Consider the following 15,693-nt stretch of genomic DNA (forward strand, 5'->3'; position numbering starts at 1 on the left):
TACAGCTGAGGTCAAAAGGTCAAAATACGATGTAGTCAACATAAATTATAAAAAAAAAAAGCATTTGAAAAAATTTGGCTCATGAAGGGGAGCCAAAATGACAAAACATTTCAATAAGAATGACAAGCATCTGCTGTTGTCAACTGGAAATGAAGCAAAATGCTGTTTACTAGAGAAGCTGATTGAAATAAGAAAAAATTACAGTGGCTTTCATTGCTAGTTTTAAGAATGCAGGAAACACTCAAAACCCTAAACCAAATGATACCTGAATACTACTAAAAAGCCTTTTGTTTAAAGTGTGACTCAAGAGCGCAAGCACTTACACAGTTTTCTGTGGTATCCACTCTGCCTTCATCCACATCCAAAACATAATTAACTGGGAAACATAGTAGACAAGCACAAATCTGACGTACCTGATATGTAGAGACAGGGGAAGCAGCAATGAATGGTGTGATTGATGTCTGTGGAATCATGCGGTTTGTTGGAATACTGTACGGTGAGGAATAAAATCTGCAAACAAAGAACAAAAGCGATATTTTTGAACCTTTTGACTGCTAGGCTCTGACTGACTAATTCCCTGCCTCCCAGGCAAGGACAAAAAGAGTCTACACAGGTAATTATGTCCATCTATTTCCAAAACCACAATAAAGACAATGCGATGGCTCCACGGAGTAGATCTTGAAAATGGAAAGGAGGAGGAATATTTACACAAAGCATATTTTTTTCACTTCAACTAGCACAAATATAGAACTTCACAACACAAGAGGTAATTATCTGAAATGCAAAGACAGCTGATTTTCCAGAGTGCTATCTAGTGAAAGGAAATTTCTTACACTATATTGAAGACAATGATAACTGATTTCATTTTTACATGCAGTACTGTTTTCTTTTAATATCTTAATGCTTCAGTGCTGAGAATAACACATTCCATGTATATGCCTGATTTATTTTATTAAGGGATGGTTACAGAAACTCTGGCTGAAATTTTCATATTCATCTAGATAGAGAGCTAAAAACCTACCTTCTGGTGAAATTTATCAAAAATTATGAGTATAAATGCCCCAGGCAGCACTGAAGATCTCAGATTTAGTTGGTTTTATTTCCACTGTTGCATGCTATAAACAAAAGTTTCACTATCTCTTGCTTGATGATAATAAATGTTATATTCATTCTATTTCCCTGTGGGTAAATGATTATTGATAAAATTATCACTTGGAAAATATCATTTCTGGTGTATTGTGTAAGTACTTAATATCTGTGTGCTCATAAAGATTTTTGTATTTTCCCTTTTTTTTCAGTTTTAACTGTAAACCAAAAAAAAAAAAAAAGTGCTTTTTTGACTCCTCAAGAGGGAGAGAAACCATACTTCTGTGCAACGTCCTCTGGTCTGATACAAATCCCATACAGATACAGCATGCACCAACCTTACAAGTACCAGAAGATTTTGCACATATGCTCTCTGTAATAGTGAAGTGGATTACACTCCCTGCCTTTTTATGTTCTTTCTCCCCGCACCGAGGCAATCAACAGTAGCTTTCTATGAGAGCCATGCAACAACAAAAAAATCATTACTGGTGTTTAAACAAGTGCTCTATTTCCTGATCACCCTGGCATCCTGGATTTAGTACTAATCATTCTAGTTCAGACTGGATGCATTCATTCTGCATGCAGGCTCAAATAATCACCAAGTTCATCCAACCAATAGGCTTGGGAAAACAGACTGCCATCTCTGAAGGTTGGGTGGAAACATTTGAAGTTAGAAGGGGAGAGGGAGACAGAGAAGCAATCATTTGTTCTCTGTATTCCAAGTAAGATTTTAAAATGCCAAAAGCAGCAGGTGGCGTCTGAGTGATTTTTTGTTTAATAGAAATATATTGCTATTTCAGGAACATTTATCTGCCCTTACAATGCTCGCACAGAGACTATTTTAAAACTGTGCCTTTGCCCAGTTTTGTGTATATTCTATTATGAGAACTTAGAAACATTTTTATCCCTCTGCTTGTATCAAATACACCCTATTACGTTCAAACAAATTTGGTGCGGGAGGGATTTTTGCAGTGCTAGCCAAGTTCATCTATGGCATTAAGATGATGTGCATGTTGTCTAAGTCCTGTTACAGGGGTGTTCTTCCCAGATGAAGGTTAACCAAAAGTCACTTTGGCTATGATGTTGCTAAGTGGATGAACTAAGAAACGCTCTGTGCCGCAAATGAAAACGTTCAGCAGAAGACTGACAGAATTTACTCTGTAGGTTAAATGTATAATAGAATACATATAAACCTCTTGAACCAGAGGACAGTGTAAAATCAAAACTCTTTAGAGAAAAAAACACATTTTTCTTCAGTCTTTTCTAATTCCATCCATCAGCCTGGCACCGATGCTCGGCTTACACCGTGCATGAACCACCAAAGACAAAGAGTGGGTGCAGGGGACAAAAACCTTTGCATTCAAAAGTAATACTGACTCTTTGGAATAAACTCTTCAATAAATCCAAGTAAATACTACCAAATCTACAGAAAATGCGTGCTAAGCCAAGAACTTGACAGACAGCTAACCATTTCATTTTCAGCTTAGAGATGCAGTTATCTGAATAGTACATAAGTTTGTAGAATATACACTCTGGTAATGTGAAAAATACAACCCTTCCAACACCCCTGCCAATACCATTTATCTGTCGCAGTTTGGAACGCTCTCAAATAGGCATCAAATAAAACATACTATCAGGACACTCAGCTTTATTGTGAAAACGCATTCACCAGAGCATCAAAGAAGAGAAAGGAACAAAATTTGACACAGCAAATGACAATGTGAGAAAATCCGGTTCATATATTTTAATTTAAATAATAATAAATCAAGTTTAACATTTCAAGTCACTGTGACAGGCTATAGGTCAAACATTTTGCATTCATGAATCCTTTATATGTGGAGACAAAGGTTTTTCTTCCTGTCACAGTATCATTGATGCCGGAAGGGATGTAAGAAAAGGATTTGGATATTCCCTAAAGGAATTCAACAGAGCAAAAAATGAACAAGTATCTTCTGGAGCCCTCTCTGCCACACGTGAAGTACAGTGGTATGGTGTGGATAGGTTCAAGCAGGGTATCCCCCACCTACAGGATGCTCAAGCTGCCACAGAGATACAACCACACATGGCCCCAGCAAGGCTGGCTCACAAAGAGGGTTCAACATTGTTGAACCCCCTGGGACACGGTGGTGTCTCCCTATATTTTCTGTACATACAAACAGGCTAATTATCCTGCTATGCAATTGGCATGAGTGACATGCTGGAGACCTCAAAAAAGACCAGAGGAGCAAAAACGCAAGAGTACCCTGCTCTGGTGTAAACACTACAGCACCCCAATGAGATCTGCAGCTGCTGACCTTACTGTATTTGATTTTATCCTTCCAGCGCTTGGGATTGCATCAGCAATCCTTTAGGCTCAGGAAGAAGTGACATGAGGTAGCAGAGGGATGTTGTAAGAAGTCCAAGAGAATGTAAGTTACTCAGTCATTGGAACATGCACATCAGAGCGAGGAGTGGAAGGAGATACGGATTATACTAGCTGTGACTCACTTTAGATATGCCTTTCAATTATGGCCCAATGTTTTCTTGCACTGAAATGTATGGTATCTGGTACTGACTGTACTTTGAGAGCTGTAGGCCTTATGGTAGTTGACCTGTGAGCTCTAAGGAGAGTTCTCTAAAAGGCTCAGATGCATTTTCTGCAACTGTAGTTTGCATCCTTTTATTGGCCCATGCAGCTTTTTTTGCAGGTGTAAGCCAGCGTCCCTGCTCCTCAACTGCAATTCTATTGCTAGAAGCAAAAGCCTAGAAAGGCAGGTGGGAGGGAAGAGGCAAAATGGACGCTGCACTTGCATTTAAAATAGTCCTTTTCGGCACACCTGGATTCTATAAGCACAGGAAAAATTGATTACTAGGAGGCAAAAAGATGTTCCTGGACAGTCGTGAGGAGGGGTTTACAAAGGGCTCAAAAGAAAATATTTTTATGAGATGTTAGAAAAACCACATTCCCAGTATATCATCAGGCACACATAGGCAATGCTTTAGGAACAGTCTGTTGCTTAACAGACAAAGCACACATTCCCCTCCTACATCAACCCTCCCTCTGCATTTGGGGACTGCATTATCTGGAGCGTCTGGTCGCTATTTCCCTGCCAAAAAATAGAAAAAAAAATCCATATGGTTCCCATCCTATGGGGGAATGTGCAAGCTTCCACACAGAATCTGTACAAGAGCAAGACCCTATTTGCACTGCAATAAACACCATTTGCTCATGCCTCATGCCTGCAGGCAGTACTGAAAAAGTTAGATTCATAAATAGTATCCTGGGGCTCACATAATGTAAGAGTATTACTGAGCGTTATCAGAGCAGCAATTTTCTGTTGCAATAAGCCACAGAGTCAGATGTTTGAGATGAAAAAGACCTATCTGAATATTGAGCCCATTGGCCTGCAAATGCACAGTATAGTCCCCCAGATATCAGATATTAAACTGATACAGTACATCGCAATCTTAGTCAAATAGCCAGGAGGACTCAAGCCTCAGCAACATTTTAAATGAGCATCTTTACAGTGCAAGTACAAGAGTTCTATTTTGTTCTTTGTATGAGTGCATTAAACTACTAAAACAATATTAATACCACAAATTGAAAAATCAATAGCATATTACAACAGGCACACAGCTCCCCCAAATAAAACCTGAATACCTTTGTAAGTGCAATTCAGAAAAGGCTGATTATAAAAGAAAAAAGGCATGGAGCAATTGGCAGGGGAAAAGAGCTTATCTACTGAAGTGTGTGGTTACCATGTCTTCGGTAATGCATGCTGCAATGCTATGGTACACTATGGGCCAGACTCTCCACTCCATTACACCAGTTTTATGCTGATGTAACTCCACTGGATCCTTAAACAGAGTTACATGGGCATAAAAACAATATAATGAAATGGAGAATCAAGCCTTACAACATAATAGACTCAGAAGAAAATTATCCATTCCTTTGTGGGGAAAAAGCCTTTGCTATTTTTAGTGAAAGCCTCAATCTCTCTCTTTTGTTTTATTTCTGCCATAGATTTTCGAGGCAAATATGCATTTATACTATAATAAAAGTGATAGTACTACACTGTGAGCAATGAGAACCCGCCTTTTCATCTGGAAAACATGTAAGAATCCAAATTCTTCCCTGAGGTTTGGGTATGCCCCTAACCCAAATCCAGTATAATCTGAACCTCTTAAGGAGCTGGAAATTTTAAATATCATCTTGTGACACCTGCAGAGATGCATCTCCCCAATAGGCTTCCATTCTCTCTATACCCTGCTAGGACTTAGCAACTTTCATCAGAATGCAAAGACATCTATCAACCTTATACAGGATTCTAATAAATGCTAGCATGTGCGGTCATTTTAGTTTTATTGGTAACTCCTAACTCATCTCAATTTTTGCCTTACCTTAGGTATGTTTATGTTTCCCATCTACAGCCTTGGTCCACTAAACTCTTTGTTGGTGGGCACCTGAAGGACGGAGCAAGATGTGCTTATCACAGCCCATCAAGTCCTGAGCTGGGTGCAGGGACAACACCTGCATAACCAGACTGCACTGAATGGGCCTGTTACAGGGAGGTTGCCTCCATATTACAGATTGCTCTCTGCAAACCTTATCTACTTTGGGGGTTGGACCTGATGATTAGGGGTTGGACCCGATGATCTCTTGAGGTCCCTTCCAACCCCTACGATTCTGTGATACTTGGTCCACCTTACTGCTAAGTATTACGCAGCATTTTACCCACACATGGGTGGGTAAAAATGGGCACACCATCAAGACATGGGGGCTGAAAGCATCAGCTTTGTGTTCGCTTCCAGATTGTCCTCGTTGTGAAGATCAATGTGTTTGCCTAACACGTTTTCACTGATGTTTAAATTGACCGGTTTCACTTCATAGCGTGTAAGAACCTTTAAGTCTCTTTTACCATAGCCACACACCTGCTATGATCCCATCTGCTGTGTTGCAAGCAACAACCCACATTTGCACATTTTACAAGCAATGCATCAAGTTGCTCCGAGACTTAGGTAAAATAAAACCCATGAGCTAGATTTTTATTGTACTTGCAAGTAAAGCAGCTTATGAAAAGTAGTAAAAATTTATAACTACAGGATATATAGTGACTGCTGAGTGAACGCCAGGGGAGCTAAAAAGAAACTGTAACCAAAAGGTCCTGGTGATCCTCAGGGGACAGCATTTTAAAGATGCAACCTGAGGATGGATCAACAGTTGTGTTACTTTTGGTGGACAAATCAACACACAATAAGAGCTTCTCCTCATGACACTGTGTGCAATCAAATCTCACCAGAAGAGCATTTTGAATTAGATGGTTTTGTCCTGCTGAAATTGAAAATATTTTGACACTCTAGAAAGAAGAGATATGTCAAAGCAGTAATTAATAGTCACTCTTACAGTGATATCCAATGATACAGTTTCTTTCATGCTTTACAAATAAAAGAATAAAAAAAACTATGAGCTGAAATTTCCACTGGGTACTACTTCTTTTTCCAATGATAAGTGATGGCATGTTCAAACAATTGAGTGACCAAAACACTGAGCATTTTGAGCACTTAAGCATATACAAATCTGAAATAACTTTCATAATTTTAGAAAAATATTCTTTAAGTAAAATGTTATTAATCTCAAAGGATCATTCAAATTACAGTTCCTGAAACATTCACGTAAACAACACACCGGAATTCCTTTGAAATAAAAGCTATTTATCTGGATGAAACACTAGTGGATTATGAACTACTGATGGTTTTATTTATAGCCTATAATGAGTTACCAGCTGAAAAGAATGATGATAGAGATGAAAGATTTGTTTGGGGGATCAGAACAGAGAAGCAAAACCAGAGGATTCTGAAATCACAGCTCTGAAAAAAACAAAAAAAAAAACAACAAAAAAAACCCTCCTTTTTCTGAGTTGCTCCATCTTCGTTGTTTCATCCACAACATGAGAACATCACGTTCTCATTCTCATGAGAACATCCTACAATGATACTGCTTTTAAAGGGCAATTATGCAAAATATGCAAACTATTAATATTGATTTTTTTAAAGCTACTGTGAATGTTAGTGTTGTTTTGTTTTTGTGGTTGTTGCTGTTGCTTTTTGATGCTTCATCTAGTAGTGCCCTAACAAACATTGAAGAAATAAAACCATCCTCAATATCAATGCATTCTCCCCTTCAGCTGGAGAGTGCTGATGGGAGTATGCATGGAATTTGATAATCATATCAAACATCCCTCTGGTCAAGGAGTGGCTGTCAAAGAGTTCAGGGCTGAACTTCCGCCTTCTCTTCAAGTTATTGTTCATCTATCTGAAAGGATAGCTGATCTCAAGGATCTGTTTTTCTACTTCATGAAATAATTGAAAATGTAATCACGCAGATAGATAATATGATGATGTAACTTCTCTGCTAAATGTGAAAAAAGTTTCAGTTCTTTGCATTGTCAGTTGAGAAATGAAGAGTGTTGTTCAACATTCTGCCCCTAAGTCTCATCTGCTTACACACTAATTTAAGGATTTCTCCCTGTTTGGCATTTGTAGTCAGACAATGCCATGGAAGCCATCCAGGCAGCAGAGAGGACCCAGATTCAGTAACAGCTCTATTATCCAAAATATGCTAGAATTTTCAATGATCATTTTAACAAAAGCCAGTAACTTTACTGGTTTCCATTTCATGACAGAGATAGATTAAAAAGACAACCGCTAGGATTTGCCAAATAGAGATGGAAACTATTAGGAAAAACAACTTCCCATTCAAATGGATATTACAAACAAGACAGTATAAAAACAAAAGGGAAACTAAAAGAAGAACTTGACAATATAACATTACATGCTTCAGACAAAATATGACTGAGTAAATTTGCTTCTGACTAAGTTTCACCACAGAAAGAGAAAACAGAAGATGGCATTCCAAATAATTTTTAAAAAGGCATAAGAAAACATGCATTTCTTACCCATTCTGTATAGCAGCTGTTGGATCGTAAGTCAAAGCCATGCCAGCCTGCACATAGTTAGGGGAGAAAAACAGATTTTTATTATTACTGCAGAAAAAAAAATATGAAAAAAAAAGACATTAAGCATAGTCTTAGACAGAAATCAAAAACTCTCCAGGGAAGCTCAGATGGCCCAAAACAGCACAGATACTTTGGCTCCCTCCCCTGCCTGCCAGACCCCTGAGAAAACAGATCCCCTCAATGTCACTTCCCCATAAAATTTAGGCCAAACGGTGTTTTTGTTGCCCCAGTATCAGTCAATGACTCCACCAAGCTCAATGGATTTACAGTACAACATGACAGGGCCGAATCCTGCTGTTCTGGGTCAGGCAGGTAGTTTGTAAATACCCTAAAGCCAACTTCGCAAGAACTTCTCAGGCAGGAGTCTCATCTTTCCTACCAAGGCCATCCCCTGGGTGACCCCAGGCCTCTGCCATTTCCCTGGGCTGTCACTCCTTCTTGCATTTAATTCATTACCGTGAGGCGAGAAACAAAAAGTGGGCTGTGAAGCAGAAAAGACCAACCAAAACAAGGAGGTGCCTGAGCTTTTAAAATACTTGATGGGTCTGGACAGTCAAAGAATTTCTTAATGGCCTATGCAGAGCCTTTTGATGGCCGTTCACCACTAGGCAGATGGTGACCTGTGCAAAAAGACTGAGTGATATCAAAACACCATCCAGTTAACAACTGCCACCACCACCACCATTAAGCAAATGTATCCACAGGCACAGCAGGAAAGGCAGGGACTGGGCAGGGCTGCAGTTTGAATTTCCTGCTCTAACTCAGGCTCAAACACAGCAGTCGGGGCCAGGTGGGAAGAAGAGAGAGGAGGGAGCAAATGCTCCTCAAGATGCTCCTCTCCCTTTGGGGGCAGCTGAGAATGGCTGTGGCACCCTCCTGCCCCAAGGCATGCCACAGCTCTCCGCTTGGCATGCTGACCATGTGCTGCCTTCGACGTGAGACAGAAGCGTTCACCTTGCACAGCAGGATCCGCGCTCCTGGTGGGAGCATTTAACACCCCTGGAGCCATCTACTTCTGAATAACAGCATCTGCCCTCTTCCAGATGGCTGCTCAGCCAGGTCAGGAAAGCGTCCGGGCTTGGCTGGCTCCCATGCAGGCAGGTGAGCTGCCAAGGCAAGCGCCCTGGTGAGGGGCCAGCAGCGAGCCGGCCGCGCTCCTGGAGGAGCCAGGTTAGCCCGGCAGCTGCTAACCAGTCTACAAGGAGATGGCCCCAGTTTTTAAAGGCCAAAAATCATTTCTGATCTGAAAGCGTAGGCTTCGCCATACCTGACATAGCCAATAAATAAATAAATAAATGTTTGCGTCATTAAGAAATTTATTTTTCTCATTATTTTTAAGCAGATGCTAGGGCAAATGCTTCACTTACTGAAAATGTTGTTGGTTTAGGAAAGCATGCGCTAGCTCCCAAGCAAAAGATAATTCAGGAGACTAAGGCCAAAGACACACAACTAGGGTTTAAAAATGCATTAATTTCATAAAAAGAAAAAGAATAATTGCTATTTCTGCAAGCTTGAAATGCCAAAGAATCAAATCTAGGATAAGCACAACCATTGCTAATTTTGACCTAAAACTAAAATAGCTCTGAAAATCATCAGGTATGATCAACATATATTGTTTTTTTTTTTGATGTTGTTGTTGTTTTTTCTTATGTCTTAAATATTCTCAGCATATTACTTTTTTTTTTTTTTTTTAAATTGCCTTACTAATGGAAAGGTATACAGTTCATCCCAAAAAACAGCCAATAAAACATTAACATCGTAATTTTTTTTTGATGCATTTTCCAAAAAAAAAAAAATACTCTCTATTTTCCTTTCTGTTTTGAACATTTGTAAAATTTACTATTGCTCTCTTTTTCTATTCCTGTGTCAGTAAAGACAACTTAAATAGTATGTACAAGCCCTACAGGGACAGAAAAATTAGTTCTAACAACTTAAAAAAAATAACTAAAGGGATTCTTTATAAATCAACGTGTTGGCATTTTAACATCTCATCTACTAAGAACTGAGAAAACACACACACACACACACAAAAAAAAAAAACAAAAAAAAAACAACAACAACAATTTGTAAGCCCCTATGAAAGGAGGATCTAAACTTTCTCAGTCAGGGAGTTTCTAGACTTAACGGTCCTCGGGATAGCCTAGATCAGAGCTCACTACACCCATCCTACAGTTTCAATCAGTGTGACCTGAGAACAAAGCCTCAGCAAGGGAGAGAGGGCTGGGAGGAAACGGGAACATGAACAACTGCTTTTATTTTAATTTCTTTGACATAAATAAATATAATGCTGCAGAAAGGATAAATTGAAGCATTTCTTTCACTGGAGCCGTAACAACGTTCACTGCACACACAAGACCAGCAAACACATTTACACTACTTTCAGCTACATTTTTCATGAACATTTGAGCACGTGTTCATGACGAAGACCCTCACCTTGGCCTCCAACACCATCATGCCCCAGATCTGGGTGTATGAAAACAAACTGCACATACTCTGCTCTCTTGACATTAGCTTCATGTCTGTTACATACTATATGGGGCATGATGAATAAGGGGCATGGTGACCATTATGGGCTTGATGAGTCCAAATTATTAAAGGCTAGACTGTCGTCTCCTTACCCATGCTCCACATAGTGACATACTCCACATACTGCATAGTGACAGGTTACCAGAATCTGTCCAAATACTTTGCAGCGACCGCTATAAATATCACTATCATGTTTTCCAGTAAATGAGAGTTTTGCATTAGACAAATAGGGCACAGCATGTGGCAGTACGTGCATATGGTACACCACCTACAGTTTCCCCAGTAATATTGCTAATATCTGCCATTGCTGAATAGCTTTAAACAGCTGCTATTTCAAATAGCTGCTAAGAGAGGACTATTTACTTCTTTCTCATCAAGTTGTGTAATTCCTCCCTACAAAATTACGCTGGCTGGAAGCCCAGGAGAGGCAACAGTTAGCCTAGACCAGTGAAAGATTTATGGTCTGAAGCATCCTCATTCATGAGGAATAAAAACTGATGAGCAGTAAAAACTTGCTGGAAAATTGTCTGCACTTTCCTCCATAACACACAAACAGGAATTCCAAAAATACCAAATACAGAATATTAGGGTTGGCTTCAGACTTCCATGCAACAGAGGTCCAGCTTTTTCTCTCCAAAACACAGCGCTGAATGTTGCTGTCACTGGTCTTAATATGGTATTAACTATGTCGAGGCACTGGCCGATGCCTCTGTAGCAGTCCTCATTTGTGCTGAAGTGCATTTTCTTCCAGGTCTTTTCATCCACTGTTTTGCTTATGTTTCAGTGGAAGGACAGGGTCTTATTCCTTCTTCTGATAGTGACACTTCCTGATGAAATGCCACCCGAGAGTGTGGCATTGATGATGAAATGCTGCTTCAGGAAAATATTTGTCAGAAAAATCTATTAAGGAATGACTGAACTACAGATTTTTTATGCCGCTCAGCCAGATAATGGACACATATCTCACCTACTGAATGAAAATTCTGCATCCCAGCATTTCAGTATGCAATTCCTTGAAGCAATTAATTAAAAGGAATATCTGCTATCAGTTCTGCACATAATGATAAAGACCATTCTCAATGATTATTCATCTGCCATGTTTAGAATGTCGCAATTGGCAGAAATAAAACTAACTTGCTTAAAATACTGATTTTTAAAAATACTATTTAAACCACGTGTATTTATTTATCACTTCTTTTTATTTAAGTGTCTGAATCTAGGACAAAGGAATGAAAAAAATGTTATTTTGTTACTGCAGTTTTGTAATTATTGACACCATTGAACAAACGAGTTCAGATAAGTGAATACAAGGTATTGTTTCTGCTTTTTGCCCCCTCTTTGTTATGATTTGAACATAAATGAGCACATTTGCCTCATTAAAGAGACTCTCAGACCATCACATCTGCATTGCCTATGTAAATTAGATTTGTATATCTCTCAAATAAATGATTAAGTTGTGGAGTGATTATTAAAAAAAAACAATCACATCTTCATGTGAAGATCATCTTGTGAAATAAGATCAGCTTGTTATTTCTCTTCCAAATCTCTCTGACCTCTTCACAAGAACAACCCTTATCAGCCTACTCTCCATCTTCCAACAAACACCAGTACCTGTAAATGACCAAGCTTTGGGTTGCACGATACCTTCTGTGTTGCTGGGAGGTAGCTTTCCCAAACAACTTTACCAACACATCATCACGTGTTTTCAGTATACAGGCCTTACTGTGTGTGAAAGCTCACCATAGGATCTGCCTGCTGCAGAGATGTCCGATGTCTCTTTCTCGGAAGCCAATCTTCCACGTGTCTTCCTGACCCTGCTCTGGCTAGCCCATGGCCCACGCTGGAGCTCCAGGGCCTGCGGGGAGGGCTGGGGACTAGCTCTGAGGAGCCTCTGACAGGCAAAGCAAGGCTGCTGCCACTGTAGGACTGCTTACTGTGCAGGAGGCCACTCTCAGTGGAAACATTAGAGAGACCAACAAATTGAAAAGGGGTGAAAGCCACTGATGTGGTGGGCTTTCCAGTAGACTCCCTGGATTTTTCCTCTTTAGAGAGAGATTAGGAAAAATAATATTGTACTGTAGGACTCACGGGGTTTCTATGGCGAACTGAGGTGGGAGTCAGTCCAGAGGATAAGCTTCTCTGCTCCATCTCCTCTGACTCATCCCCTCATCCTATCATGCCAGAAGACTGCAAGCTGCCATCCCAGGGGGATGGGTGTGCTCTTGGATGCTCCAGTGGAATCAACTGAAATTTCAACACTGAAATTCTTGTACTTGTTTTGTTACTGCCACTAAAATCTACTAGGCATCAATAGCACAAGGATCTCTTGTGCCCTGACAGCAGATACCCCAACTAAAACACTCTGAAGAAGGAAGGGAGAGGAGGGGGAAGGAACCAACAAGCCAAATGAGATTTGTTTAAAATACTGATTAAATAAATAAACTCAGTCAGCAGCACAGTTAACTTGGCACAGTTCCTTCCTTTTATTAAAAGGATTATTTAAAACAGGTCTGTCAGAAATACTCCACATTATTAGAAAGATTTCTGAATTTAATCCTGAATAAAAAACACCTTTCCCTTTCAGAGAAGGAGAATTCTCAGTAGTCACTGTGACACTTTAATATATAGTCACATATGAAAGAAATGGGGCATTTCCCAGTGATGTTCCCCAGAGGGAAACATTTGTTTTTACATGCATGGGCTCCTTAAGCAACTGCAACTTCTGAGAAGAAAGTAGTTGTGGAGAGCAAAATATATTATATTGAGGTCAAACTGGTCAAGTGATGCATGAACCTCGGTAGGTCAGAGGCTGAGCTGACAGACACGATCACAAGTTCAGAAACCCAAATGAATGACGAAAACAGTTTGTACTACAGAACTGGACTAGAAGTCTAACCTACACAGCTTCTGTTCCTGGTGTTGAGTTGCTTTGTTCTCACTTCAATTTATCGGATGAATTAAATGAGGAGTGCTGCAGGTTACAAATTCCTATGCAGACCTGCCAATTGTCTCCCCCCAGAAAGAGAAACTAATTTGTCCAGGTATAAAACAGATCAGCCCCAGACTCTGAGGATTATCGAGAACAACTAAGTAGTACCTATCTCCTTGGAAGCATAAAAGAAATCTATGCCTAAGTTATCTCTCAAATTACCTATTGTATGTTTTTTCTCTCTAAATTACTGTTTGCATTAGATAAAATTGTAACAAGCAGCAGACAAAAAGAGAAACTGTTAACAAAAGCAACTTTCCAAAACTAGTAGGTCTTCTTATTTTTAAGGAGCAATTAAAAACATGTTTAATTATTTAGAAATTTCACCAGGTGATCTTGAAAGAAAGCAAAAAAAAAAAAAAAAAAAAGAATGGGGGAAAAGAGGAAGAGAGGGAAGGGGAGGAAATGGGAGGTTAATCTCTTGGATAGTGAGAAACAAAAATGCAACCCAGATCACAGAAGAAAGAAAACCGTCAATATGAGAATTCTTTATGGCACTTATTAAATATTACAGACATCAAACTAAGTTCAATGAAGAGGAAGTCACATTCAATGGTGTATGTCACTATTGTGATATATACACTCATACTTTAAAGGTGATTGCAAGAAAGACAATGCAAATACGTAAACATTCTGAATTTTATAAAAGATTGCGAATGAAGTGTCAAAAGGTTTTAAAATATTGCGACTGTAAAAAGCCTAAATCACTGTGGGCTGATACACAAAGCATTTCATTTATTTCCAAATTATGTGAGATTTCTCCCTTTCTACCAGATAATTACAAACAAACTCTCACTTAAATGCACGTATAAAAAGATTTTATTTCAGATAATCAAAGTTTCAAAAAATCTTCAACAAAAGATTCAGCTGTAACATTTAAGTTGCAGTTCTTAATTCAAACTGATCTCAATTTGCAACTACCCTCGATTCCCCGGACGCATTTTCAGCTAATGAACTTTTTTTGGAGAAATGTCATCTACCTCTAGACATGTCAATTGCAATTCAGAGGTAAATTAAATCAAATCTTTTACAGACAGAATTTAAATATGATTACTCTCCATCACCATTTCTTCAACATGATCTTGTCAGGGAAAGTTTCAAAACAGAGACTAAACCAGTGTGACTGAATGAAAATAGTGCGACTCAGAAAAGTCTATCCTGAAATCAAAGAATTTAAACTTTGGGCAGAAATTGTGTCAGTTATTAGGTTAGAATTTCTCTGCAAATATTTCCAACATCTGTAGGCTTCACTGTATTTTTATTGCACCTGTATGTTAGACGCATTATTTAACACCTTTTCAAAAAGCCGTCAGTAATCTAAACTCTTGGATCCTTAGTCTGAAATTGGTCAGCATGCACAAATCCTCACTCAAATGTCTCACTCAATCTGCTGGATGCTTCCTGAGACTTCAACCAAGAGTGGAAGGGAAAGGACAAAATGTGCTGTTCAAGGTGACACATTCTTCACTGATTACAACTGGTTTCTGGATAAAAACCCCATGTAACAAAGACACAACAGAAACAACTCTGAAAAGCCCTGGAGAAATTCAGTATATTCCTAAAGACTTGCCTTTATAAAGGTATAGATCCATTTGCAATTAAATTCTGAAGTAAGATTAGACAATTATGCACAGCACCAGAGCTGTAGGTTTTGTGGGGTGATATGCTGCCTACAGGTACTCAGACCATACCATTGCCTTTCTAAGAGCTGCACAAACCATACATAGGATACAAAATTTGTCATCGTCCCCCCTCCAAGCAAAGGACTGTTTCAACAATGAAGTGAAAATTTCAAGCCAAATTATATTGCTGATGGGATTTCAGTGGCTGTGTTCTGCAAGAGGACAAGGCTGATAGAATTTAACAACCAGCTGAAGTATTTCTATATGGTTATGAAGCAATCTACAAAAATGTATGGTAGGAATAAGATTTTCTATTGTATTCTGCAGTATGGCCTGAAAACTTTACCAAAAAAGTAATCCTCTCTTACTAAGTTCCACAGAAGCTCTCCATAAAAGAGAGCAAAACCTCTGAGAACAGCACAGCCAGAGAGGTACCACTGCAGCAAATCTGTTCCTCCCCACTAAATCTCCTGCC

At 39.2% G+C, this 15,693-nt stretch overlaps 1 protein-coding gene across 21 annotated transcripts in view; it reads right to left on the bottom strand.

The window, feature by feature from the left end:
- The window catches only part of RBMS3 (RNA binding motif single stranded interacting protein 3), a gene marked incomplete at its 3' end in the record, with an annotated part of 701,513 nt that overhangs the window by 74,646 nt on the left and 611,174 nt on the right, over positions 1 to 15,693 (bottom strand). For all 21 annotated transcript variants that reach the window (XM_083823203.1, XM_083823200.1, XM_083823205.1 and 18 more), the window contains 2 exons: positions 8,022 to 8,068; positions 414 to 510 (listed from right to left, as the gene is read on the bottom strand). In XM_083823203.1, the coding sequence (XP_083679329.1) occupies positions 414 to 510; positions 8,022 to 8,068 (144 nt within the window). The remainder of the gene's footprint in view (positions 1 to 413; positions 511 to 8,021; positions 8,069 to 15,693) is intronic.

This window comes from Anser anser (genome assembly GCF_964211835.1).
Source record: "Anser anser genome assembly, chromosome: 2".
Taxonomy (NCBI): Eukaryota; Metazoa; Chordata; class Aves; order Anseriformes; family Anatidae; genus Anser; species Anser anser.